The sequence below is a fragment of the Wyeomyia smithii genome, chromosome 2 (assembly GCF_029784165.1).
Source record: "Wyeomyia smithii strain HCP4-BCI-WySm-NY-G18 chromosome 2, ASM2978416v1, whole genome shotgun sequence".
Lineage (NCBI taxonomy): Eukaryota > Metazoa > Arthropoda > Insecta > Diptera > Culicidae > Wyeomyia > Wyeomyia smithii.
The window spans coordinates 14,712,524-14,739,676 of record NC_073695.1 but is presented as its reverse complement, the minus strand read 5'-3'; the positions used below and the strand labels follow the sequence as shown (position 1 = coordinate 14,739,676).

Below are 27,153 nucleotides of genomic sequence, written 5' to 3'. Positions count from 1 at the left end.
AACAGGGTCAAAATTGCATTTTTCTGATATAATCCAAGATGGCGGCCAAATTCAAGATGGCGGCCTAAATTCTGATCACTCCAAATGAAAGCCCTATCATTCCTCTTTACAGAAAAGTGCTACTTGTATTACTTTACATAACGAATTTTAGAGATATAGCTCAAATAATACATCAAGAGTTCCTAAAATTCCAACTTTTCTGAAAACTGTTTCGCCACTTGGTGACCAAGGGGTCAACAAATACGATCAAACAAAAATGGCATTATCATTTTTCCTCTATTTCTAATAACTATGTGCATTTATATCAAATTTGAAAGACCTTGTGCACCTAGTGGCCTAGTTTCAGCGAGAATTACTCAAATGCACTTTTTGTGCTAAGTATATAATTCATTCCAAGAACGTATCGGTTTCATACGGACACTAGATGCTGATAGTTGCGGAGAGAGAAATGGCAAAATAGTACCGTTCATCTCGTGCCGGGTTTCCATTTCTAGTCCTGAAAAGGGCTGATTGTAAATTCTACTGTAACAACTTTAGTTCCTTCGGACACAGCGTACTTGGTTAGCTCTCCAGGCAGAGTTGTCCGTATCCTCTGTGCGGTAAAGAGAAATTCCAATTTCACCTCACACTCTTCGAACTGTAACGAGAGCGCTTCTCTCTTGTCTGTGCTCACCACGCTTTCTGTGTACGTGCGCTCTCAACGCTGGGCTGCGCTACAGCGTAGAAAACTACTCCCAAATTCACCTAGGCGAATGAAGATAAACTCACCGACGCGGCGCTCCAGTGAGATTACAAGCGTTGCAGAGCTAACTGCACGGAAATTTCAGATTAATGAATTCATTAATGCCAGTTGATATTTTTTTACTAAAAACATTCTTATTTAGCATTTTACGCGCCGTAATAGCAGACATGAATCTGGGTTTCTTGTCAACTTCAAAAATAAAATTCCTTGATTTTCAGCTTTTACTAAAATGGTTTTTCCAATACATGCTTTTCTCGAATGTACCAGGAGGAGCCCAAATGAACATTACCGTTAACAGAGTCTAGAAATCAGACATAAGCAATGTATTCGTGAAAAAAAAAACAGTCTAGTTTAACTTAATTAAAATCACAAAGTAGACTTGTTTCGGCAGATTATTTTCACAAAACCAACCTCGTATTTTATATTTTTAATGCTTCTTAAGAAATATTTCTTCAACCGTTATGTGCTCGATGGGGTGCCCAGGTACCTTTTTCGGTTTCACAAGACGAAATTTCATAGTTTTATTCTGGAAGAATATTCTCATTGCCGGTAATCCGGTTTTTCGGGGATATGTTTGGAATTTTATAAATATTTGAATAGAATCTTACTACTATTGGTTCAAAGTTTATAAAATTATATTCACAGCCCCAAGGATGGAAAAAATCGTATCGCATAACAATCATTTGGGTATCAATTCTGAATTTGCTATTCATAAGCTTTCAGTCCCAGCAAACCATCGCTATTAAAAGTTACACATTCTCACGCATGCAAGAGACAACTTATAGCAAAGAAATACATATATGGTAGCTTTCTTTGATGATTTTGTTTCAGTATTGTCTGCTTTAGGTGGAGCGAGCAACATATTGCAAGTGTTTCACGAAAGAATCGTAAACGATTGCAATCGAGCGATCGCAGCGATTCTTTCAAATGTTGGTTGCTTGCAGGCGTAATTCGGCTACTCCACAACGTGCTTTCACCGTGATACACCGCGATGATTCTTAGTAATTTCAAATATCAAATGCTAATGCACCATACTACCATTTCCGGAAGCATTGATGATACCTAGTTGCTCCGGTTAGCAAACAGTTGAACGCTATCTAACATTCATTTGGATTCATAATTTTGTATCACTGGCGATAATATCTCAAAGCTTCTCGCGATACCGTTGAATGCAAGTGAACTTGGATACAATAAATACTATCGTGTTTGAATCATTGAGTCTCATTCTATGGTACTCGGAACTTTTAGAAGCGAAAAACAATCAGCAGCGTTTCTATGGAAACTTGTACACGAGTGGAAACAATTGAACGATACCTGATGAATCAAAGAACACATTTGCATGAAATATTGCTAGTGAGTGAAAATTTCTATGCTTGCACAGGCCATTTTTATGGTTTTGGGTGTTATGGAGATATGCTCCCAAAATAGTCATTCGGAACAGATTCCACCGAGGCTTTTGGTGGCCAAAAAAACAATTGAATAATACAACGTCGCATACCATCCAATATGGGTATTTTTGAAACGGAGTGAAATCTAGAGACAGGATAACGACCCCCGACGTCATTTCGGATTCCAAAATGGCGGCTTCCAGTATCTGGAAGGAAACTAAAATTGACCGAATACCATCGAATATGAGTTTTTTTCGGAATCGGGGCGATGTCCAGAGACCGGAAATCAACTTCGGACGCCATTTGAAATTTAATATGGTCACTTCCGGTATCCGGCAAACAGCTAACATCGACCCAACATCACCTAATATGGATACTGTCGGAATCGGGATGCTGACCAGAAACCTCAAAACGACATCAGATGAACTGGAAGTCACCTACTTGAATTTCAAAATGGCGTGTGAAATTGATTTCCGGTCTCTAGGCCTGGTATTCGGCCATTTTTGAATCTCTTCCAGAAACCGGAAATCGAGCAAGTCATCGTATGCTCGAATCTCGACTGACATAGTTATTGAGATATGAAACTTATAAACGTTGGCTGGCAAAAATCATTTTCGATTTTACACTATTTTGTAACTAAAAACAGTTTTGCTCTGAGAAAATGTTCATTTTTCTTCACCCGATTGAATCCATTTCCGTTTCCGCTTTTCCATTTTTTTCGTGCTCTGAATTAATATGTTCTGAGGAAGACTTTACTGCGAGGAAAACATTCTGCAAACATTTTTCAAGCAATCGAAATTTATGTTGTTGTAATCAAAAGGCTATCGAATCAATATCTAGTAGAACCTGCCATACAAATATACTTTTTAGCGATTGGATAAAAGTGAGAAAATAAATTAAATATTTCATATTCGTTGTAAACCAATTTGAAATGTCTTATTCCACTTATGCCACATTGAAATTTTTATGAATAACTCTAGTATAGGTATAATCTGTACACGGTAATTTTCACAAACCACCAGAAAAATTAATAAGAAGCAACAAAAAACTAGCATTCACAGTCATTGGCGTCGAAAAATATCCTTGGCGAAGCACCGATTTAGAATCACCTATGGTGGCGGTGCACAAGACTTATCACGTCTCTTACGTACAAAAGAGAAAGTTCGCTTTGAATCACTAAGTAGGTACTAGTAGGGGTACTGGGGGTAATCCCGGCACTGAGGGTCACCCCTAGGATTTTTCTAGAAAACGCTAATTAACTATGTTTTGGAATATGTGAAGTGTTGGTATTTAATATTTTAGACATTTTAAGACACATCGAAGCCACCGTGAAACGTCAAACGTCAAAGTAATAGACAAAACATACGCTACTGCAGCTGATGCGCAAACGGATGTAATTTTTCGTGAGTGGAACATTAGCTTTTATCCATTTGAAAAGACTAAAATAATTTTTCGTTGCTCTACAATTTATTGCCTGTATTGTTAGCAATCACAGGAATTCGATCTGAGGTAAACTGAAGCGATAAATTTGTAGAAATACTCTTTTTAAAAAAATGTGTGCTGTCGGGGTAACAACGTCACCCAGTGAGTGGGGTAAGCCCGACATGGTCTGAGGCTAGTTGGATGTTACTGACACATATTTCTTATCTATTACCGATGTCTCGTTGATAAATAAATTAATTATTCGACTTAGAACCATGCACTCAAGCTCTTCTGTGATTTATGAATGATTCCAAGGGTTATTAGAGGTGCCAAATGTACTGAATCAAGTCACAAAACTGACGGCTTTCCCGGTGGTATTTGAAACATGCTCCGGTGTGGTCAATGTGATCCTGGCTTCAATGAAACTAGTTTATAATATGATTTAAAGTGCCACATGATAGGCTTGCCGAGTATCAAATTCTTTCATTGCTTATACATAATGTTCACCGGAACTTGTTCCGGCAATTTGCCCAAAACCAGCTAACCGACAACAACCAAATTCAACAGTAACATACAGAAATGTAAGATCTCTCATTCGGCGGTTTCCGAATTCAAATTGGTTCAGTTAATTCGAGTTAATTCATGAACAAACTTAGATGCCGGTGCTACCCCCAAGGGGTGCCGGTTTCACCCGCACTGATTGCTAAACGTCGTTTTTTATCTTAGTTTTAAAACTTCACTATTCCTTGTAAAATAACAGTTTGAAAGTACTGAAAACCTTCATATCTTGTAGAAAACAATCTGGGCAATGATTCTGTGAAAGAAATATAACAATATTCGCCATCAAGTGCTACTAAAGAATCATTTTCCTTAGGGGGCCGGGCTTACCCCCAGTACCCCTACACTTTAGTCGATTTGTCGTGAATTTTAAATTAGGACCCTTTATTTTCGCGCGGATTTTTCATGCGCGATTCTGGATTTACGCGTTTTTGTACGCGGAGTTTTTATGCGTCACGCATCTTCCGCGTAAAGAGCGAATTGAGTACATCGATCATTCATTTTTCAAATAATAACTTCTTTTTTATATGATTCTTTTTTACATGATCCAAATCCTACCTACGCCCATGTCATGACACAAGTGTTCTTCACATCGGTATATTTTTTGACTGGCGCTGGAACGCGTTAAACAAAAATTGCTGCAATCTGGTCAAATCTGTATGACGTACAAGATAGAGACCAAACTGATGTTTCTTCGCACCAGTGTACGCTACAGCGCACGACGTTCGTACGATTCTTGCACGTCAGTGGATCGCTTGTGCGAACTGCCAACTATGTCTCCAGGCAACAACAAACGTACGGAAGTCTAAACTTGGCTACTTTGGCACTTGTCTTTGGTGCTATATTAACGATGTGTAAACGTAAACGGTCGTTTTTTGTAAGATTTGGAACACTGCGACCATTGTTGTGATCTTTTGTGGTATACCTCTTCTTTAGTCTAGGTACTCGTAGCAGACATATCACTATTGATGGGAGTGATTGTCGTTTCAATCGAATCAGTGAAAATGAGTTTTTGTCTCTAATTAAAATTTAAAATTTGACATAAAATTGTCAGCGAGCGTGATTCAGTTCCATCCATGCTATTTTGTTTTGACAATAAGGGAGTAATCTAGCTTTAATTATATTCCAGCAACCTTCCACAGTATTTTCGAATAACTTTAAGTCAATCAAATAACGCTTTACTTCAAAATCGCTTTTCATTTATTATAAAAGAGAGTTGAAAGAGAATTATTACTGAAATTCACCATCGAATTGATTGAACTCAATCGAGTGTATTCCTAAACATCAACGTCAGCACAAAAAGATTTCTCCCCCCGTCGCACATCGGAAAAATGCAACACGCAAAAATTCTTGGTATCAGCTTCCATCCGACACGAGAACAGTTTTATTATCTCCCTTCCAAGCACACTCGGCAGTTTTGTTTAAAGTGAAACCTCATTCAATCCCAAAATGTATGACTTCGAGTCACCACTTCGAATTTTCAAAAGCACAAGACTCGGAAATACTCATTGCGTTCCCTATGAAAATTCTTTTTTATGTTTCCTTCACCACAGCAAACATAAAATAGAATTTTCATAGGGAACGCAATGAGTATTTCCGAGTCTTGTGCTTTCGAAAACTCGAAGTGGCGACTCGAAGTCGGCCATTTTTGGATTCAATGAGGTTTCACCTTAATTCTTCGACGTTGCAGATTGTCACTTGCATGACATGATAATGTCAATCGTATTCCTTTTATACCTCTTCAACTTTTTTTATTAAGAGGAACTCAAATACGCGAGCATAGTTTTTCAAATAACCTAAATAATTTTTGGTGCCTTAAAGTGATGTCCTGATGATAAAAAAACTATAATTATAAAGTCGATTTTTTTACGGCTGTTATGCAACTTTTTAGGAGAATTTTCATATTCACACATATTTTAAGCGGATGTTGGAACTTAAGTAGTCTTTTTGCGCGAAGTTGGGAATGTACTATTTTTTCACAAATTCAATATATACATTCCATTTCACGTGACCTTTCATTAGCGATTCATGTGATTTACGTGGTCTTTCCAAATTCCAATTTGTAATTAACGTGGTTTAAAGGTTTTTACACACTACGTATCCCCCGCATAAAAAATGACTTTAGTGTGTACCAGTGAATTTTTACATTTCAAATTGTCTGGCATCATATATATTATGTGTAAACATTATTTTCATTGTTTGTAAGAGTGAAAAAAAGTTCATATGTAAAAAACACACTTCTAAGAATTTTTTTTGTACACGAAGGTCTTTTTTACGCAGGGAATGGGGGGGAGGGGGTTGAGTCTGCGTTAGTTATTGTTACGTAGGGGGGCAGTAGAGACAGTTACGTAACTGTGATGTTTGCTCGAAATTGAAAATTTCGGAGGAGGGTCAGGCTGATCAGCGTTACGTAATTTTAGGGGGAGGAGTCATGTCGAACGTTACCTATCGTTACATGGGGGGGGGGGGAGGGGGTCCGAAATCTAGATTTTTAGCGTTACGTAATTTGTGTACGACGCATAAAAAGACTTTACTGTAATTCAAAACTAAAACTACAAAAATTTGCAGTGTGCTATACCTCGAAATATTCCTAATCAGAGCAGAATTTTAGTTTTGATAATTTCAGACGGAGTGTCCAAAAACCTGGAGAAACCTGGAACATCAGGGAATGTCAGGGAATTCGTTTTTCGACCAGGGCATATCAGGGAAAACTGAAAAATAATCAGGGAAAATTTTTTAACCGATACGCGATTCTTTTTTAAATGGCCCTTTAGCGCAAAAACTGATTCTTTTGCAAAACAAGCTAATTCGAGACCGCTACTGTTCGGTTTCATATCTGATTTTCATTGGGATTTCAGAGTTGCGTTTATCTACGTTGCACTTTTTTGTGCCAAATGCTGAAAAATATCAGGGAAATTGAAGTTATATTTCAGGGAAAATCAGGGAATTGGGTTTTGAAAACTTTTTCGCCTCCCTGTCAGAAATACATATTGAATAAATGTCAGTCATTTTGTTGATTCCTCAGATTACACTTGTCGGAAAAAGTTGCCCTACAGCTCAAAAACAGTTCTTCTGATAAGATTATAACTTTGTAACCCTTCCTGTGAGTATTGGTGTGCCTAGTGAATTGCTCGTCGGGTTCCTCGCTGCTACTATTATTTAGAGGGAAACTCACTGAAGTTTCTGAAAAAGTTATCTTTGCTAGGGGAACCAAATTTTTACAGGAATGGTTAACAAGCTATAATTTTTCATTCAAGCCCTCTTTCAGCTCTAGTGCAAAACCTGTGTTTACCGGTGATTCGACTAGTGTTGAAATGTTTTTACGGTTTTGCTAGATTGAAGAAACAGTGATAATTGATAAAGTGCCATTCCAATCGAAATGTATAAATCGGTGTAAATAATTGATAAGACAATTCTTTCAATGAGTTTTATGACAGAGATGGCATTCGAAACAATATATTTAAATTAGCAATTGTTCACACTTATCGAAATCAACTAAGAATCTGATTCATACTGTTATTGTCATGAATGTACCCGAAAGCGTGCGTTTTAGGGGCCCTATCTAACATGACCCACGAAGCATAATAGCTATGAGCAATAATTATTCGTACAACTTTTTATTCGCAACTAATCCTTTCACAAATCGAAATGTTCTTGATCGGGGAATCTTTCGATCTTCGCGTTCTCCTCTACGTGTGGGCTAGAGTGCCAATTCTTGCACTGAAGCATCTCGAAACGTGCCGGACGGTTTACGTCATCGGCCGATCGCAAATCGAAGCCGATGAGCAAACAAGCAAAACAAATGGAAAATGGTGTCGCAAATAAAATGTGTGTGTGTGTGTATGTCTCTCTATCCCACCGCTGTCTATATCAGTTGAGGTTTGTTTCTCCCTCACTGCCCCCAACTCCTCGTCATCCCCCACGGTCGTAGCCAAGCGCCTGTCCGACTGAGCGGCGACAAGCAGCGCGCGAGTGCGAGAATTCGCAACTTGTTTAGCACCCGCTTATCGCGGTCCCCACAGTTCTACTCGTAAGCAAAACGCGCTGCTAATATACGTACGTACGATCAGTAAGTCAACCGGCAAACTGCTTTGTATAGTTGCCGAGCTGTAGTGGTAGTGACCAACCCAACAGACTGATTGCACAGAACACATTGTTATTCAAACCGCGACTAAATCCGAAGTTCATCTTTGCAAAAATTACGCGATACTTGTTGCCGTCGCCCTAGTGGCTGCTTGCCTGCCTGCATCATCTGATGTGGCTTCTAAGTAAAACTCTCGGCTCGGTTGCACAAATCTAGCAGAGAGTGCTGGTGGCGGAAGGTGGCAAAGGGGAGAATCGGGATTTCGTTCAATAGTAGGATGACCTGTTCTCGAAGTTCTGTGAATCGACACCCACCTTGCCTCGAGGTGCGGCAGTGTTGGGAAATGATATCAGCAACAGAAATCGAAATATGTTTTGCTCTGTCGGAAAACGGTCCTTGGAGAACGACGCTCACGGTTAGCCGGACTGGGATTGCCCGGCTTTCCTGGAATTGTTCTGCGTTTCGGCAATAAACATGATGATTGTATCTCTGTTCTTTGTTTTTTACGTTTTGTTGGCACACTTTCTGTTGTGGCGGCCCGATTTGGGTCTAGTTCCAGTGCAAAGCAGCAGACGTCATGCTATACATTTTGTGACTCCTTTTGGGTTCGGTTTCTTCGCCAGCTATAACTAGGTACAAATGAGTTGAAAGGCCGCTCAATCCCTCTTCAGTTCGAAATGACTTACCCGGGCGGGGGTTCTTCTACGAAGTGGCTTTGAAATACATTTCTTCTTATTTTCTGCATGCTTTCGAAAGTAGGAAATTTCTTTTGCTTGAAGCCTGTCAGACAGCAGCACAGCGCAGTTTTTTGGCTGGCGACAGCGATAATCCTGGGATGTATTTTTACACACGCAGGTACCGTAAGTTGTGTGATGCTTTTGATCAGCAGAGCGACTTTTTGTCGCAGTTTGCAAGTACGACAACGGCAGCGAAAGATGGCCAAAAAGACACTCTGAATAAGGCTGTGCGAAATCAAATTTTTGGGTGTCGGAACGAAATTAAATTCGACTTTAGTTCTGGCTGTCCTCTTCGTTCAATTAAATGTTAAATGATTTATATGATATTTAAAATTTGATTGCATCCGATTGCACATCTTCATTATAGGTTAGAGTCGCGTTTTTAAACTGTCTATGCCGTGTAAAAATGTCTTTAGTATCAGAGATATTTAACTTTTAACTAAAACTAAAGTGAAAAAAACGCTTTTTTTTATTTGCCCGATATTATTGAAAATTGCGCACAGCCCTATTTCTGCAGATCGAACAAAGCAAGATCAAAGCGCCTTTTCGGAATGATACCAAACTTTCCTCTTCTCCGTCTTCTTTCGCTGCGTTCTTTTCACTTGATCTTCTCTCGGCTGTGTCAAACTTATTCTTTTTCGCTTCATTCCATCCATCCATCCATCCTACCTACTATCCATCCAAATCGTTTGCCGACCTTCTGGCTCTCCGTTTCGCGATCACCGTTGTCTCCGGACGCCTCTCGCATTCTCTACCACCCTCTTGATCGTTCGTTCATTGTTGGCGGTTGACTTTTGCAGTCACTAACTGGCTCGATCTTACACTGTTTCTTTTCGCTCTCTTGCTAGCAGCTTATGGCGTTTGCGCCGGCAGGGAGTTTCGAGGTCTTCTTCGGCGTTTTCCTTCTACACGGGGTGCTGCGATCTGTTATTTTTTCCATTTCTGCCCGAGTGGAGGATTCCTTCGACAACAAGATGATGTTGTTATGTTTTCTTTTTCACTCTCCGCAGTCTCGCAGCCAGGGTGCCTCGAATAGAATAAATCAACAGAACCCTGCGAAAATCGCGTCGCTCCCGAGACAGCAGACTCCCAGTGTCTGGTGTGCTGCTCCGTTGCCGACTCAGGCGGTCGGGCTCGGAACGGGAGAGTGAGGTGGGAAAAATTTTCGTTCACAAGATTCCCGATTCGACGTCGCTTCGTAGCCGCTGTCGGCCGTGGTCCGATTCAGGGTGAAATGTCAATAACTCGCTCGACTGTGTGCCTCAATTTGCGTCACTTTGATAAGGCGGTGCAGTGAAGCGTTTTTATCGCTGCCGCGCGATGCGCTCGTGTGCTTGGCTCCACTTGGAACGAGGAACCCAGAATCTGGTGGGTTTACTTTCCGTTTGGCAAAACGCTAGTTTTACGTTCAGCGAAAAGTTTTCCATTCGGTTTTTGGGGATTAGTAGTAGACGAATTATTCAGCGGATTTTTTTTTTCACATTCGCTGGCTAGAAAGTAAATTCGGCTAATCATGTGTTTTTTTTTCTTATCGTCTCTTTTTATTTGCAGAATCTAATGGCCGCAAATCAGCGTCGGAAGCTAAGCAGACAGATAAGAAGGACGCTAAAGTAAAAGGTGAGAAATCCGTTTCGGTAAATGTTATTTAACCTCATAAGAAGTTGATGTTTTTCACTGCTTACACAGACAGGTTTAACGAATGAATCACTCACTAAGAAAAATGTCATTAGGAAAGGAAAGCTCTAGTGTCTTGATATATAATAAGCTTATGCTAATGCCGAGATAAGATGTTGGTTTACGATCAACAGTCATGTGAGTCGTCACTTTTTTGACGTTAATCAATTTGATTGATAATCCCGACGTTTATTATTCAGTAAATTAAATCGAAAATTCTATAAGACATAATGTCTTGTAGAAAAATTGATACGGCTCTTGTTCGATTTGTCGCTGTTCTGTTGTCAACTAATTACCAATGTTCACCGGCTTTTGCAGAAGCAGAGTGCAAACCATATCGAAAAAAAAACCGTCTTCTGCGCAGTCTCAGTTCTTTAGAAACCGCGCTTTTGTTTTTTATCTACCGCAAAAAAAAAACGAGTAAAATTCTTTCGCTGCGGTTAAGTACACACAGCTTGTCGTCGTGTGCGATAACAGCCGTGAGCAGTTCGCCACAACTCAGAGTGCTACATCATCTGTTGCCTTTCCTCACTTATCGCACCGGCTTTTTAAATACCGATTCATCGATGATCGTACACATACACAAACCGGGTGAAGTTTGTTTAGGAATAATATCTAGATGCTTATGCTAATTTTTTGTGACCAGTATCATGAAGTTTGTCAGTTTGTCTTATCACATTGGTAACTCATTTCCGTGTTTTTTAAGTGCTGCCGCTGGACGGTGGATTCCGTGATAGTGACGCTCGAAAGGGCAAGAAAAAGTAAATATGTAACAAGAAGTCAAACAACACGACGGACGGAGGCGACGGCGATCAAATTTGCGATAACGTTCTTCTTTTTGTTCTTCAGTCGTTCGCTCGGTGACTACATCGCGGCACCTGAAAAAGCGTTGCTTCTGCGAACGCGGACGATGCATCAAGCGTTACTTTGACGGTCACTGAAGCAGTATTCGTTAGGTGTTGTATGAATCTGCCTTAGCAGTCGCGTCTACTGTGATAGCAGCCTTACAGTGCATCAGCATGAGAAGAGACGGCGATGTCTTACTCATTCGCGACCGCACACCGCCGGACCCTTGTTGGAAGTGCGATATGCATGGTAAAGGTATTCATTAGCACGCGTAGGCATCATCCATCGGGGAGTGCACACATAGCAGAACTGTCATTGTGTGATTACGTGGGGCGCGCGATGACGTCTGTTCTGGGGCAGCGGCAGGTGTTGCTAGACCCGTTGTTCTTTGGAACAATAACCGGATTTGAGTTTTTTTTCTGCTCTCTAAAGGAGGCTCATCAATATTGCACAAGTTTATTCGGCGCAGCAGCCTACGATTGATGATGTTTTTTTCAATGTTTACCAGACTTATTTCTGAATATTGGCTAGGGAAATCTGCAGAAGACAAGAGCAGGTGGGATCGTCGGCGTTCAGAATAAGCCCATCAACAATTTTAGGGGTTAAAAATTCCTACACACAATGGGACATCGATACACGATGAAACAAAATGTGAAAATTAGGGCTATTTATAATCTATTGCTGCTGCTGTTGCTTAGTTAGGACCGTCCTAGTGGCTATTCACTAGTAAACTGATTTGATTCGAGCAAAACTCCTCTGTAGCCCAAAGAGTGCATTTTCGGTTAACTAGGAATATAAATCTGTCGACGGTGTTAGGGATTGCAATCATTAACTGACCAATCAGACCATTCAAAATCTACGTTTCAACAAGGTTTGACCATTTCCACTAGTACAGTTTGCATAAATAAGACTTGACAATTTTAAACGCTTAATTATGGATTTTGGTGTTATATGGAAGCTGATAACAAAAGATGCCGCACTTGGTTATGCAACAGTTCATTGCCTGCACCAAAAAACGTGTGTATGTTTTCAAAATATTACAGCTTTTCATTGGAAGAGAGAAAGGACGCTGCACCTACAGCTGACGCTGATGGTAGCGCACAAAGGCAGCTTTTTATTATACTTTTTATTAGAGGGAGAAGTAGTATTGCTGCATCTACCGCTGACGTTGCTACTTAGCTAAAACCGTCTTAGTAGCCTTTCACTAGTAAACTGATGGGTTTGAGCAGAAGCAGGTTTTTTTATAGACCAAAGAGTGTATTCTCGATTTACTAGGTATATAATTTTGTCGACTGTGCTAGGAAAAGCAAGCATTTATCCAACATAAGGTCGAATTTTGCGTTTCAAAGAGGCTTCAATTTTTAATAGTACAATAGTTAAAAAAAATCAAATTACATTTTTCTGCATTTGGGAGGATGCATAGGAGATTTTCCAATCGATTGCTGCAAGAACGAAAACTAACCGACTTATTAACATTTGAAATTGGACATATTTTCCCCCTTTTTCGTTGTTGGATTTTCATATGTAGCCGAACTTCCTAAGAGACGTAGTTCTACGTCAATAAAGCTTGATAAAATGTTGGGAGTAGCTCAAAAAGTGAAAAAAGCAACACAAGAACCTAACAAAAACAGCAACAGTAACAATATCGATTAATTAGGACGTTGTCTGGAGTCTATTTTTTACTCTGTTTCTTTCCTTTTTTAATTATTTAGATTTCTCTAACTTTCGTCTCAATTTAGATCAATTTCAATTTTTGGCAACTGAATCCCGTCAGTAAGGTTTCAGTTTTGTTTAATTTTCTAGTAGGCATTTGAATTTTAAGTTTAGTAAAGAGTATGCAATGTATGCAGTTTGCAAGGATGCGAAAATGAACGGGAATAGAAGGTGTGACTTTTAGGCTTAGAAAAAATTTTCCCTCGTCCAGACGGGACTCGAACCCGCAATCTCCGTTGTCTCCGGCAAGGTGTTAAGTCATATGACAAAAATGAAATTAGTTCGTAAAGTAAATTTAGCCAACGGAGCACTTCCGTGATACGCGTTTGGAGTCTAGCCAGCAACTGACGTGTCTCATCGCTTGCGCCGCTGTAGATATAATAAGTCGTTATACACTGTGTGCGTGAAGTGATCACTCTCTCAGTTACAAAAATAAACTCCCACCGGGCAGTGTGTGCAGTTCATCGTTGGCGTGCTGAGATACGGGAACACAATAGTAGAGGGTGTTTCGACTTTGGTTTAGAACTAGTTATACCTTTCCCAGTAGTTTAATTGGCCAAAACACCTTGCCGGAGACAACGGAGATTGCGGGTTCGAGTCCCGTCTGGACGAGGGAAATTTTTTTCTAAGCCTAAAAGTCACACCTTCTATTCCCGTTCATTTTCGCATCCTCGCAAACTGCATACATTGCCCGTTTTACTAAACTTAAAATGTAAGTCATATGACAAAAATGAAATTAGTTCGTAAAGTAAATTTGAATTTTACTTTGTTCCCTCTTTCTTGTTTGATATTTTGTCGTTTTGGTATGGGAGCAATTCCGCAAAAAACGGGCAACCATTTGAACCGACCCTTTTTAATTTGGTATTGACGATTACATATATTATTAGAGTCAAAAGTTTGTTTGATTGGCGTAACGTCTTCGACAAGATTTTGTCTTTCTGAAAAAAAAAATACACGCTGAAAAAAATTTTTTGAGGAAACAATAAAAATAAAAATAAAATAAAAATCAATCATCTAAAAAACTCTTTTTCTGAAAAATCAATTTTTTAATAATTTTTAAACTGCAAAGAATTAGCTAAATATTGATGGCTATCTGATCATCGAGAAATGGGAAACAAAAAAGGACAAAGTTTCCAGAAAAAAAAATAAAGTTAGAAAGTTTGGTTTGATTGGTATAAGTCTTATAGCAAAGTTGTAGACAGTGAATTTGTCGAACTAAATTTTATTTTTTTTTACAACGGCTTTTTCCCGTTAACGCGCAAGTTCATTAAGCAGACAGTATTTGGAGTAGAGAGAGCGAAAAATAAGCGAACTGGACATATGATACAGATTTGGAAAAATATACCGCATCCCGACGGGATATTTCCAGTGCGCTTATTTTTCGCTCTCTCTACTCCACATACTGTCTGCTTAATGAACTTGAGTAAATTTGTCCTTCCATAAAAAATTTACACCGTGAGATAAAAAGATTTTTTTAGAAACACAAAGAAATAATATTTAAAATTAAGCATCTCAAGATTCACATTGTATGAATCTGTGTTTTTTCTACGAAAACTACACATTAAAAGCTATCCAAAAATAGTTTACTGAAGAGCAGTGCCATAAAAATGTCGGCTGAGACTCAGAGGAGACAGGATCGTTGTTGCCAATTGCAACTGTCGGAACGATAGGCTGCAGATAAGCAGCAGAGGCATCATTCTTGCAGAGTAGTGCGGCCATTTAAGGTAGTTTTTTCTACGGTTTCGATATTGGTTACTATTTTGGTTTGCGGTTCCAATGTGAGCGAGGAAAATAACTGATTACTTTTTCTTTCTCTGTCCGATCCGGCTGGGTACAAGGCTCCGCGAATCGGAAAAGAAGCACCCCAGGTGTTGATCCAACAGGAAAAACTGCACCCGGATACACAGGGCCCTAGGTTGTGTCCTTCCGGCTCAAAGCAAAAGCATTGAATACAATGCAAATTTGTAGAGGTAATGTTCGCCCTAATAAACTGCGTGTCAAGCAAGCAAACCAGATTGCTGTTTGTGAGCTTTTCACACTGGAGTACCACGTGTACATTCCAGCTCGCACCGTGGAGATCAACGGCGTGGTCACCGTTTCGAGGTTAATCGTCGAGGATCTGTTGAAGGCTGGAACCGGCCGTTTTAAGGATTCCAGCCTCCAGCCAGTAAAGATACTAGATTGCAAGCAATTGCAATCATTATCGCTCGACATACGTGTGAATGCTTACACCCAATCAGACGCTTTTCGCGTGACTCACGCCGAGCTAGAGAAAAGCCTCTATTATCCTAAACTTCCTCAAAAGAGATCCAAAAAACTAAAAAGTGCTGAAGTGTTCAGATATTGTGGAGTGGATTTTTGAGAATTTCAATAAAAGTGATTCCCTTAAAAGTCTTCTTTTTAACAACAGTTAATACGTTTTTGGAGCAGTCGACTGCTAAATGGTTCCTCCTTACAGCGATCGTATCCTTCGATGGGTAATTCATCCGCTGAAGTGAAGGATTCTATTGCTTTTTTACAGTGGAATTGTGGATGTAGCATCCTCAAAATTGATTTACTCAAAGTTTTAATTATTCAATGGTCGGCGTGCGACCAAACCGAACCAAGCGCCATTTAGTTTTTTTTGAAATTGAGTTTTTAATACCAATGGATGTTAAAGTTGATAATCTATCTTTCATGAAAAAATTAAAACAATTTGAACATTTTATTTTGGTATTATAACAAAATTTCTCTGCAGCAGCTAGCAGGAAACATACAGGGTGGATAAACTTTGATCGCCGATTTCTCGAAATAATGTTTTTGGCGCTTGGTTCGGTCTGGTCGCGCACCGACCAAATACAAATGCGATGAATTTTTCCGTCTGTGAGCCTAGTATCACTTTAATTATGGGTATTAACTTCCATAATTTTAGTATTATTCGCCTTGACGGAGATACCTCTTGCGGTGGAGTACTTTTGAAGATTAAGAAGTGCTCTTCTTTCTATCGTTTACAATTTTGCTGATGACTTCATACCAATCAAACCAAACGTTCTTCCTTAATTTTTTTTTGTTTTTTCTGGAAAATTTTGTTGCCTTTCTCCTAGAAAGGTATAGCAATCACTGGAAAAACCGAAGGTATAAAAGTGGTCCCAATGGCCGAATGTCATATACCACTCGACTTCTTTCGACAAACTGAGCATTTTCTGTATGTATGTGCGTGTGTATGTGCAATTTTTTTTATCACTCACTTTTCTCAGAGATGGCTGGACCGATTTTCATAAAATAATTGAAAATGAAAGGTTTTATTGCGCCATAGGTTGCTAGTGAATTTCATTGTAATCGGATTTTTAGTTTAGAGGGTATGTATCAAAATGTAATACTCACGAAACATCAATATCTCGGAAACCACACAACCGATTTCAATAAAACTGGTTTCAAATGGTTGGGCTGTCCCCAGAACCCTTAACTTTTGAATTTCGTTATGATTGAACAACATCAACATCAAAAGTTATGTAAAGAAAAGTTATCCTGAGGTTGTTTAAACTCACTCATTTTTCTCAGTGTTGGCTGAACCGATTTTCACAAAATTAGTGTCAAATAAAAGGTCTAGTTGCCCCATAGGTTGCTATGGAATTTCATTGCAGTCGGATTGTAACTGTGTCCGTTGTTCATAAAAATGTGAAATCACATAATGAAAGTAAACATATTGACGTTCTCGTAACGATCACTGGCTAATTGAAAGGTAGAAAAATGATTGAAATGGACGAATGTCATATACTACTCAACTCAGTTTGACGAATCGAGCATTTTCTGCATATATGCATGTATAGGTGTATATGTTTGTATGTGGGTGTGTACGTGTGTATGTGCACCTTTCTTTCGCACTCACTTTTCTCAGAGACGGTCTGACCGATTCTTTCTATCTTGGTGTCAAATGAAGGGACTATTTGCCGCTTAGGTTGCTATTGAATTTCATTGTAATCAAACTTTTAGTTTTGGCGCTGCGTCAGAATGTGAAAAACGCTCTTATATCTCAGAAGCTATGAACATAGTTGAATTCAAATAAATGGTCTTTCAAACCCTTAAACAATGAATTTCATAATGTTTAAACATGTGGTTTGAAAATTATAGAAAGAAACGTAACCCGCAGACTGTTCAAAACTACAGCTGCGATCAAAATATGTGGCCTCAACATCATTTAAATTTAATATTGTACTATTTCAATGTTTGCGGCCTTGCTCGGGATTGAAGTTGAAATTGAAAGTCATTTCTATCATTTCACTTTATGCCTTTCTCCTAGAAAGGTATAGCAATCACTGCAAAAACTGAAGGTATAAAAGTGCTCAAAAGGGCCGAATGTCGTATACCACTCGACTCAGTTCGACGAGTTGAGCATTTTCTGCATGTGTGTGTGTAACGCTCTCCCAATCTCACTCGATTTTCTCAGAGATGGCTGAATCGATTTCAATGAAATAAATTGCAAATGAAAGGTCTAGTTGCCCTATAAGACCCTATTGAATTTCATTGTAATCTGAATTCTAGTTTAGAGGTTATGTATTGAAATGTAAAAATCACGAAACATCAATATCTCAGAAACTACACAACCGATTTGAACAAAATTGGTTTTAAATGAACGGGCTACCTGAAAAACCCTTAAACTTTTGAATTTTATGAAGATTGAACATATGGTTCAGGAGTTACAGAAAGAAGCGTGTTCTGGAGACTGTTTAATCCCACTTGTGTTTCTCAGAGATGGCTGGACCGATTTTCATGAAATCAGTGTCATATGGAAAGTCTTGTTGCCCCATAAAACCCTAATGATTTTTTTTGCGAACGGATTATTACTTTTCCTGTTATGTTTAAAAATGTGAAATCCAGCTATGAAAATCAACATGTTTTGATGACTACTTGGTCTCACTCACTTTTCTCAGAGATGGTTGACCCGATTTTCACAGAATTAGTATCAAATGAAAGGTCCAGCTGCCACATAACACCCTATTGAATTTTGCTGTAATCGGAATGTAACTTCGTCTGTAATGTATCGAAATGTGAAAATCACTAATCTTCATGATCTCAGAAACTACACAACAGATTTGAACAATATTGATATCGAATGAACGGGATAGTTAGGGGTTAACTGATGAATTATGATTGAACGCGTGGTTTCAAAGTTTGGCTCCCCATACGTTCCTTTTTCATTTGATTGTAATCAAACTTAAGCAACCGTTATGTTTTAATTTGTAAAACAACGAAAGTCTATTATCTCAAGTATTACACGACTTATTTGAACATAACTAGTGTAATACTCAAACTTACAAATAACAAACTTCATAAAAATTTGATATACTGTTCAAAAGTTTTGTAAAGAAAAGAAATTCAAAGACTATTTAACACTATAGCTGCTTTGATCAATATATATGGCCTCAACATGATTTAAATGTGGTATCGTACTATTTGAACGTTCCCGGTATCGCTCGTGATTAAATTGTTCGAAATTAAGAGTCATTTCTTATATTTCGCTATTTCTGAAGCACTAACATTACGTCAAATTTCATATTTTATACTTTAATTACAACATCAATATTTTAGAACCCAAAGAGTGAATATACCTTTTTGGATTTAAGCATTCATGTAAATCTATTCTTACAAATAATAAGTTTGAATGAGAAAGGCTAAGTCTGACCGCTAGGTGGATTAATTTTTTTTTCTCATTTCTCCATGATCGGACAAAAATCAATGTTTTTTTAATACTTTGTTGTTTCGAGAAGAAAATTTTTTTTTCAAAAACCTTTAAGGTAACCAGTTTTTAACTCTTTTTTTACTTTTTCTTCTAAAAAAAAAAAAAAAAATCAGTGTATATTTTTCAGAAAGACAAAGTCATTATCTTCAAGTTTGCCAGAGGTGTCACACCAATAAAAAAACGTTTCGGCTCTAAAAGTTCATCAATACTTTTTCTGCATTGCCTTTTACATAGCTTCTCAAAACTAGTCGTGATTCAAAAAATATTACCAATAGTACAAAATGGCATCTTTTGCCCGTTGAAACATCTTTGCAAAGTTACAGCCAAATTAAAAACGACACAAAAGAAAATTAAAACTGGGATATTTTTCGTTGAATCGCTCTAGTTTTTTGCATTAGTATTATTTAAGGTGATGAAGAGAATCATTATGAATCGAAAACAAATTTGACCAAGCAAATTCAAAACAACTGCGAAAAACAGTTCTAAAATGTTAAGAAATAATGAAAGAACTGTATTGTACATGTTAAATGAAATACACTAGAATGAAAAAAAAAAATTGAAATCACAATTATTTGTTTGAGCCAGAGTGATTTTACTGCACGACTTTCACTGCACGTGCTCCATCACATTCTTCAAAGCACAAGATCTTTCGACCTCTCCTCTGAAAAATGAAATATTTTCACTGAGTAGTTTTGTTCATGAATAATTTTCATTTCGCATTTACGACGAATCCATAATCTGGTTGAATGTGTTTTTAAACATTCAATCAAATTATGGATTTGTCGTTCGGATTTTAGAGCACCAGAACAGAGTTTTATCAGAATAGCCTTCAAATAAATAAATGCGAAATTCCGTAAAGCAGTTTATCTTATTAATATTGTTCCCTTCGCTTCTGAGATGTATTCGACTGTAGAATGGCCAAAACTCCCAATTGAGTATTTTCGAAATACCCATAAGTTGAAAATTCCAAGCGCCATTTTGAATTCCAAGATGGTGACCTCCGGTACCGATTCTCTATTCACTTTTATAATAAATCAGATTTATACATCAAATTCTAATGGAAAATCATTCATATCAACAAGTTCGGGCCGCTCAGCTGGCAACCGCTGCCACCCATCGAAGCAACATTGTTACTCTTATCAAAATACGAAACGCTACAATTTGAATTCAGTTCAGTTCAGCGTTTACGCCGTGAAGCTACTCGTCGTCGTTTCAGAGTTCAGAGTGTTCGGAGTGCGCGCGATTTTCTTTATTCACTTGATCATCATACCAGTTGTTGTTGTTGCTGCTGTTACCACCGTCTCAGTGAAACGAGAAAGACGTTCCCCAAAAACTGCTGCTCGAGTCTTTTTCGACGGGTGAATCAAGTGCGTTGCATTCTTGTGCCGTTTGTGCTATTTTTACGATTTTCATCTCCATTCACACTCGGCGGGCGCCCGCTGAAGGTCCTTACCACGCAGAGTGAGGTTCGAAGTCCTGCTTGATCGTGTTCATCTTTCTGTTTTTTTTGCTTATACTCGTGACGGTCAAGTTGCGAATTGTTGTTTGGTTAGATTTGTTATCGCGATTCGGTTCCACCTCAAACTGCTATCAGTTCGTGTGGCGTGATGGGTACGAAAGATTAATCATCCAAAGTGCGGCCGGTGCTGATAGACGTTAACGATAAAAGTAAATCGTTCGAATCAATATGCGCGAGGGCAGCTGGCGACGGTGGCGGACTCTGCGTCGTTGTCGTCGTCCGTCGTCTTCATCGCGGGCACGCTGATAGCGGTTATCTGTGGCGAGTAACGCGCTGCGATAAGCGCGTATTTTAAAACCCCATATAATAGTGCATGCCGTCGCCAGTCGACGCTTCTGGTAACAGTCTGACGCCATTCGGCCAATGTGGCTCAGCGCAGGACTACAAGTACACAAAAAAAAAAAACAACAACGACTCAAGTGACGACGACGACGTTCGGACTGACGGGCTAACTAGCTGTCGCTTATGTGAATCGTTCGCGTACATGTAGCATCCCAAGCGGCTCTAGGGTGTTGCTAGAATTTTTCGAAGCTTGAACGCGAAGTCAAAACATTTGTTATATATTGATTTGTTTTATCAATTGAGAAGTGTGGTTTCACACAGAAGAACGGAGGAACACCCTAGTATCGCGGGGCAGTGAATAATATCAAATATCATCAGTTAGTGTTCGCTGGTTGCTATTTAGCCTACAGCCGCTGCCACAATCGCTATAAAGCTAGTCACTGTGAGTGCAAATATACAAACATTCATGGTATGCGATAGCGCAAAAAAAAGAGAGTGAAAAATAACTACGTACAAAATTAGCCCGCGATGTACCCGATAGACCCGCGATAGCTCTCGTAGACACGGTCAATCTCGCGTACGCGAAATGTGCGCCTGCTACGGATGATGCTTGCAGGCATGCAGCGGGAAACACGACGATGATTAAGAGACAACCGATGCACTGCTGCCTACCGGCGGCGACAGTGCGCGATCGCCGCCGTCGCCGTCTTCGTTGTCGTCGCCGTCGTCGTTGATCATGACAACTACGGTGTGCGGTCATCCAACAGCGGTGTGATTTAGTGCTAACAGTACATGCTAGGGATAGCGGTTTCAGCGATTGACGGCAGTCAAGCGGATCTTCGGTGGGAAGGTCTTTGACGCATTCCGCGGAAAATGTAACCAGTTAAATTTTCTAAATTTACTACCCACCATCGCCAAGTTGGTGCAAAATGTACACAAAAAATCAGAAATCTGAAAATGAATAACATAAAATAAGAGGATAAAAAAACTCACAGGATGATAAATTTCAAGTGGTTTCCTCGTGGTCATACGACATCACGGTCAGCTGAAAGTTGCACGGTGGGTTTGACGCTCGGAATTACCGCGAAGCTTGCGGATGTGTTGGTGAAAATGAATTTCGAATGTTTTTGAGCTTTACTGACTCCAGCAGCCCCCGTGGTGCCAAAAATTCACTTAATCAAAACGTTGTAGGTTTTGAAGGCCATTTTGAAGCTATCTCAGAGTTACATTACCATACTTAGCATCAAATGACCTTCAGTTTGAGCCTGTACGACTGTTTGAAAAAGATGTTTTTATAAGAAATACTGCATTTTTAAACTACAGTGTCTGCCCTATTATTGTCAGGTTTGTCCTATTATCGTCAGAGGGGTAGATGATGTCTTGGAACGTTTATTTCTTAAATGATGGTTCTTTATATTGCAGAGCATCTTCCTGCAAAAGATTAGTTCTCAATGACTTCATTAACCCCATTGGACGATAATAGGATAAACCCGATGATAATAGAGCCGATACCCTAGATCTTTTGTGATTAAGATATTTTATTATTTAAAAAAGAATAAGAATAATTGAAACCCTAGTTATTTTAAATTTTTTTGCAAATTGTGGCCAGTATAGAAATGCTATGGCCAAATTAGGAGCCCTGAAGAGATTCTAGATCTGGAAAATGTATACACAAAATAACATCTTACCCTATTTAAACTCGATTTCAGTGAATAATATAAGCAAAGTCCGTTGAACTTTTTCAGTTTTATTTTTGAAATCGAAGTGTGCCGATATTAGAAGTTTTTCCAAACTTTTCGGGAATTCAATTGATACTGCGTATAAATAATATTTTGTCGACCCTTTTGCGATATCAACATTGTTTATTTTATATCAAACCCTAAAACCCCCTGTTTATTCTATGTGAAACCCTGAAAATATTCATAAAAGAATAAATAAAAAGAAAATCAATGATACTAAAATTGTAAAATGGACTACTAATTACCTTTTTTTAGATAGGATTGAATGTAAGTGTGAAAAAACTTCTTATTTCCCTCTAAATTTTTTTGGAAACCGCTCACTTCTTGTGCAGCATGATAATCGCGTATAGCAATTTTTTTCACAAACTTTTTCCTTCTGCTTTGTGCTGTGTTTCTTCTGATCGCATAATACACTTGCGGATCACTCTAGTGAGAATACACAGAAGTACACAGCGGCGCGCACTGCTTTTTAATATTGGCACACTTTCATTTCAAATGGGGGTGGATTCTTTTTTTGGGCCTATCAGTGTACTTTGTTCAAAGCCGGTACCTTTATCCTAGTTGCAATTGTTTGAGTAGTTTTTGAGGACATATTTGTTATAGATGAAAGAGATTCATGAAAAAAAAGAGATAAATTAAAACAAAAAAAGACAAGAGAAGATGAACAATAAGTAAACTAGAACAATCGAATAATAAGTGAGAAAAGGGAGAGTGAGAGAAAGAGAGAAAAAAAGAGGTAAAACGAAAAAGGAAAAATGAGAGAAAGAGAGAAAGGGAGAGAAAGAGAAAGAGATAGAGAGAGAAAGACAGAAAGATAGAACGAAATAGATAGGGATAGAAAGAGAGAGATAGCGGGAGAGATAAAGAGAGAGAAAAGGAGAGAGATGAAGAAAAAGAAGAAGAGAATTAGAAATAGAGAGAGAAAAAGAGAGGTAGAAAGAATTGTTATAAAAACAGACAGATAGAAAGAAAATAAGAGAGATAGAAAGAGAGAAAAGAAGAGACATAGCAAGAGAGATATAGGAAGAGATAGTGAGAGAAAGAGAAAGTGAGTGAAAGAGAGATAGTGAATGAAAGAGAAAGATTGTAAGCGAGAGATATAGTTAGAGAGAGATAGTAAGCGAGAGATAGAAAGAAATAGTGAGTAAAAGAGAGATAGTGTGCGAGAGATGGGGAGATATTGAACAAGAGAGAGATAGTAAGTGCGAGTGAGAGAGAAAGAGATAAAAATACAGATAGAGATAGATTAAATAAGAGAGAGAAAGAGAGAAATATAAAAGAAGAGAGATAAAGAGAGGCATGAGAAGAGAGAGAGAGAGATACAGGGATACAGAGAAAGATAAAAGGAGAGTGACAGAGAAAGAGATGAAAACAGAGTGGAATAGAGACAAAGAAAGAGAAATAGAGAGAGATAGAGAGAGAGAGAGAGAGAGATAGAGAGAAAAATAGAGAGTGATAGAGATAGAAATAGAGAGGTTGAAAGAGATAAATAAAGAGAAAAATAGAGAAAGAAAAGGAGAAAGATAAAGACAGAAATAGAGAGAGATGTGGAGATAAGGAGACAGAGAGAAATGAAAAAGAATAATAGAGACAGATATAAAAGAAGAGATTTAAAATAAGAGATATAAAAGAAGAGGTTTAAAAGAAGAGGTATAAAAAGAGGCATAAAAAGAGAAAGAGATGGAAGAATACAGAGAGAGATAAAGAAAGAGATAAAAAAAGTGGGGCAGTGAGGAAGAGAGAGGAGAGAGAGGAGAGAGATAAAGAGAAAAATAGAGAGTGATAGAGATAGAAATAGAGATAAAGATAGAGAAAATATAGTGATGATAGAGAGAAAAATAAAGAGAAAAATGCAGAGAACAATACAGAGAAAAATAGAGATAAAACTAGAGACAAAAACAGATAGAGAAATAGAGACAGAAGTAGAGGGAGAAATAGTGACAGAAATAGAGGGAGAAATAGAGAAAGATAGAGACAGAAATAGAAAGAGATAGAATGAGAGAGAGAAAGAAAGAGAGAAAAGAGAAAAAAGGAAAAAAATAGAGAGTGGTAAAGAGAAAGGGAAAGACAGGGGAATAGAGAGAGAGAAAGTAAAGGAAAGAGAGAGAGAGACAGGTAAAGAGAAATAGAGATAGCAAAAAAGATAGAAAGAAAGAGAGAAAGAGAAAAAGAGAGAGATAGAAAAAAACAGAGAGAAAGAGAGAAAGAGAGAGAGAAAGAGAAAGAAAAAGAGAGAGAGAAAAAGAAAGAGAGAGAGAAATAGAACGAGAAAGAGATGAAGAAATAAAGAAAGAGAGAAAGAAATAAAGAGAGATAGAAAGAAAGATAGAAAGAGAGAGCGAGAGATAGAAAGAGAGAAAGAGAGAGATAGAAAGAGAGAGCGTGAAAGAGAGAGATAGAAAGAGAGAAAGAGAGAGATAGAAAGAGAGAGATAGAAAGAGAGAATGAGAGAGATAGAAAGAGAGAAAGAGAGAGATAGAAAGAGAGAAAGAGAGAGATAGAGAAAGAGAAAGAGAGAGATAGAAAGAGAGAAAGAGAGAGAGAGAGAGAGAGACAGAAAGAGAGAGAGAGAGAGATAGAAAGAGAGAGAGAAATAGAAAGAGAGAAAAAGAGAGAGAAAAAAAGAGAAAAAGAGAGAGATAAAAAAGAGAGATAGAGAGAGAGACAAAGAAAGAAAGAAAGAAAGAAAGAAAGAAAGAAAGAAAGAAAGAAAGAAAGAAAGAAAGAAAGAGAATACAGAGAGAAACTAGGCGAAACAAAGAAACAGGAAGAGAGAGAGAAAGAGCGAGAGAGAGAGAGAGAGAGAACGAGAGAGAGAGAGAGAGCGAGAGAGAGAGAGAGAAAGAGAGAGAGGGAGAGAGAGAGAGAGAGAAAGAAAGAAAAAGCAAAAGAGAGAAGGAAAGTCCGGTGGAGAGAGAGGGAAAGTGCGGTGGAGAGAGAGAGAGAGAGATGTAAGAAAAATATATTAAGCAAAACAACGAAAGATTTTTAAGGAGAAGGGTGGATATAATTGTAATACGAGATAAGGTAAAATCAGAATGAACTGAAGAAGTAAAATAAAAGGGAAAGTAAAAAAAGCCAGAGAACAATATGAGATGGAAAAAATAGATAGAAAAAAAAGATGCAGATACAATGATTTTTTCGCACGCGGCTATTTTTATGCGGATTCAGGAATTTACGCGGTTTCCTTTTACGCGGCACGTATCCCCGCGACTTTAGTTTATTTTCAACCAAAAGAAAACGGGTATAAGAGAAAAAAATGAAATAAAAGGAATAGGATAAACGTAAGGTGTCAATCAATGAAGCGAATTATTGAAAGTTAGATGAATAAAAAATATTGAATAATAAAATCTTTTTGAAAACTCATGAACAGAAAACCAAAACCAAAGAGGAGAGAAAGAAACGTAAGGTAAGAAAAAAATGACAAAAATTCAGAGAAGGTTGAGGACTTGACAAAGATAAAAAAAAAGAAACACAAACAGATCCAATTCTTTGTAGGCAATGAGAGAAAGCTTATGAGTAATATATGGAGAAACAGATTAACCTGAAGAAAGGTATAGAAGAAGAAAGATAATTTAAATTGACCGATGAAGTCGAATATTTATGTATATCAACATCGGACAAAGAGACAAAACCAAGAAGTGCAAAAGATGAATGAAAGAAGACTTAAATAGGTTCTAGGGGAGACTAACAAAATAAAGAGAGAAGGAAAACGAAAATCTGATACAAAAGAGATTAAGGTACAACAAAAGAAAAAAATGTAGATCATGAATAAGAGCTCAATAACGAGAGAAGAAACAATAATAAAAATTTGGAAAGTATAAAAAAAGGTGAAGAAATAGATTAAAAACATATTCTTAGAGAAAGAGTTTTAGTTTGCTCATATAAATGAAGGATAAGGAAGTGTGTGAACAGAAAAGAAAAAAATTTAAATTATGAGACGTAAAAGGATAGATAAGATACAGTTCAAAAGAGATGAAACAAGGGTAAAACGAAAAGAACATTTGAAAACAAATATATAAGGATTGAGAAAATAAATAGGGTATCGAACGTCTTCGGCAGGTTTAATGCAAGAACCCACCAAAGAAAAGCACAGCCGAAAACCTTCGTACACCCTTTATGAGAAAGAGAAGTAGGTAGACAGAAATATTTGGTTAGTGGCTATCAATGACTTACGCGTAATAAACTAAAAGTAAACACTGCATAAAGAGATGGTAAGAAATTGATGAAAAACAAAATAAATTTAGAAAGATTAACGTAGTGAGATGCAGAAAAATAAAAAAAATTGGGAAAGAGAATTAAAAGAGCGAAAAAGTGTCGAAGAAACGACGGGTAATAGGAAAACGGGAAGAGAGTTGTAAAAAGTATTAGGTAGAAGAAAGAAGGAAGATAGGATTTGAAAATAATTTCTTCTTGAGAGGCTTAGTGAATTGAACGAAATATTGAAAATAGAAACACTTTCCATTGAGTTCTACTACAACTACATTTTTGTTGAAGAATTCAATGGAAACCTTTCCAATTTGAAAATATTAAAGAAAGGAAATCAGAAAGAAATTTTCTGTGTCAAATGATCTAATAATCTATTTTTTCTCACTCTCGATACCTTTCGACTCAATATTAAGATTACAGATAACTGTGGATTTTCATATTTTCAAGTTTTTGCCGTGAAATCAATCTTCTACATCCCGTTCAATAATTTTGTTATTGGAACTTGTATTTGGAGCAGCAGT

The 27,153-nt window shown here is 38.0% G+C and overlaps 1 protein-coding gene across 1 annotated transcript in view; it reads left to right on the top strand.

Moving 5' to 3' along the window:
• LOC129722403 (transcription factor HIVEP3) overlaps positions 1 to 27,153 on the top strand; it is a 108,330-nt gene that overhangs the window by 48,493 nt on the left and 32,684 nt on the right. Inside the window, exon 2 of the mRNA XM_055675808.1 lies at positions 10,483 to 10,548. Within this exon, the coding sequence (XP_055531783.1) occupies positions 10,483 to 10,548 (66 nt within the window). The remainder of the gene's footprint in view (positions 1 to 10,482; positions 10,549 to 27,153) is intronic.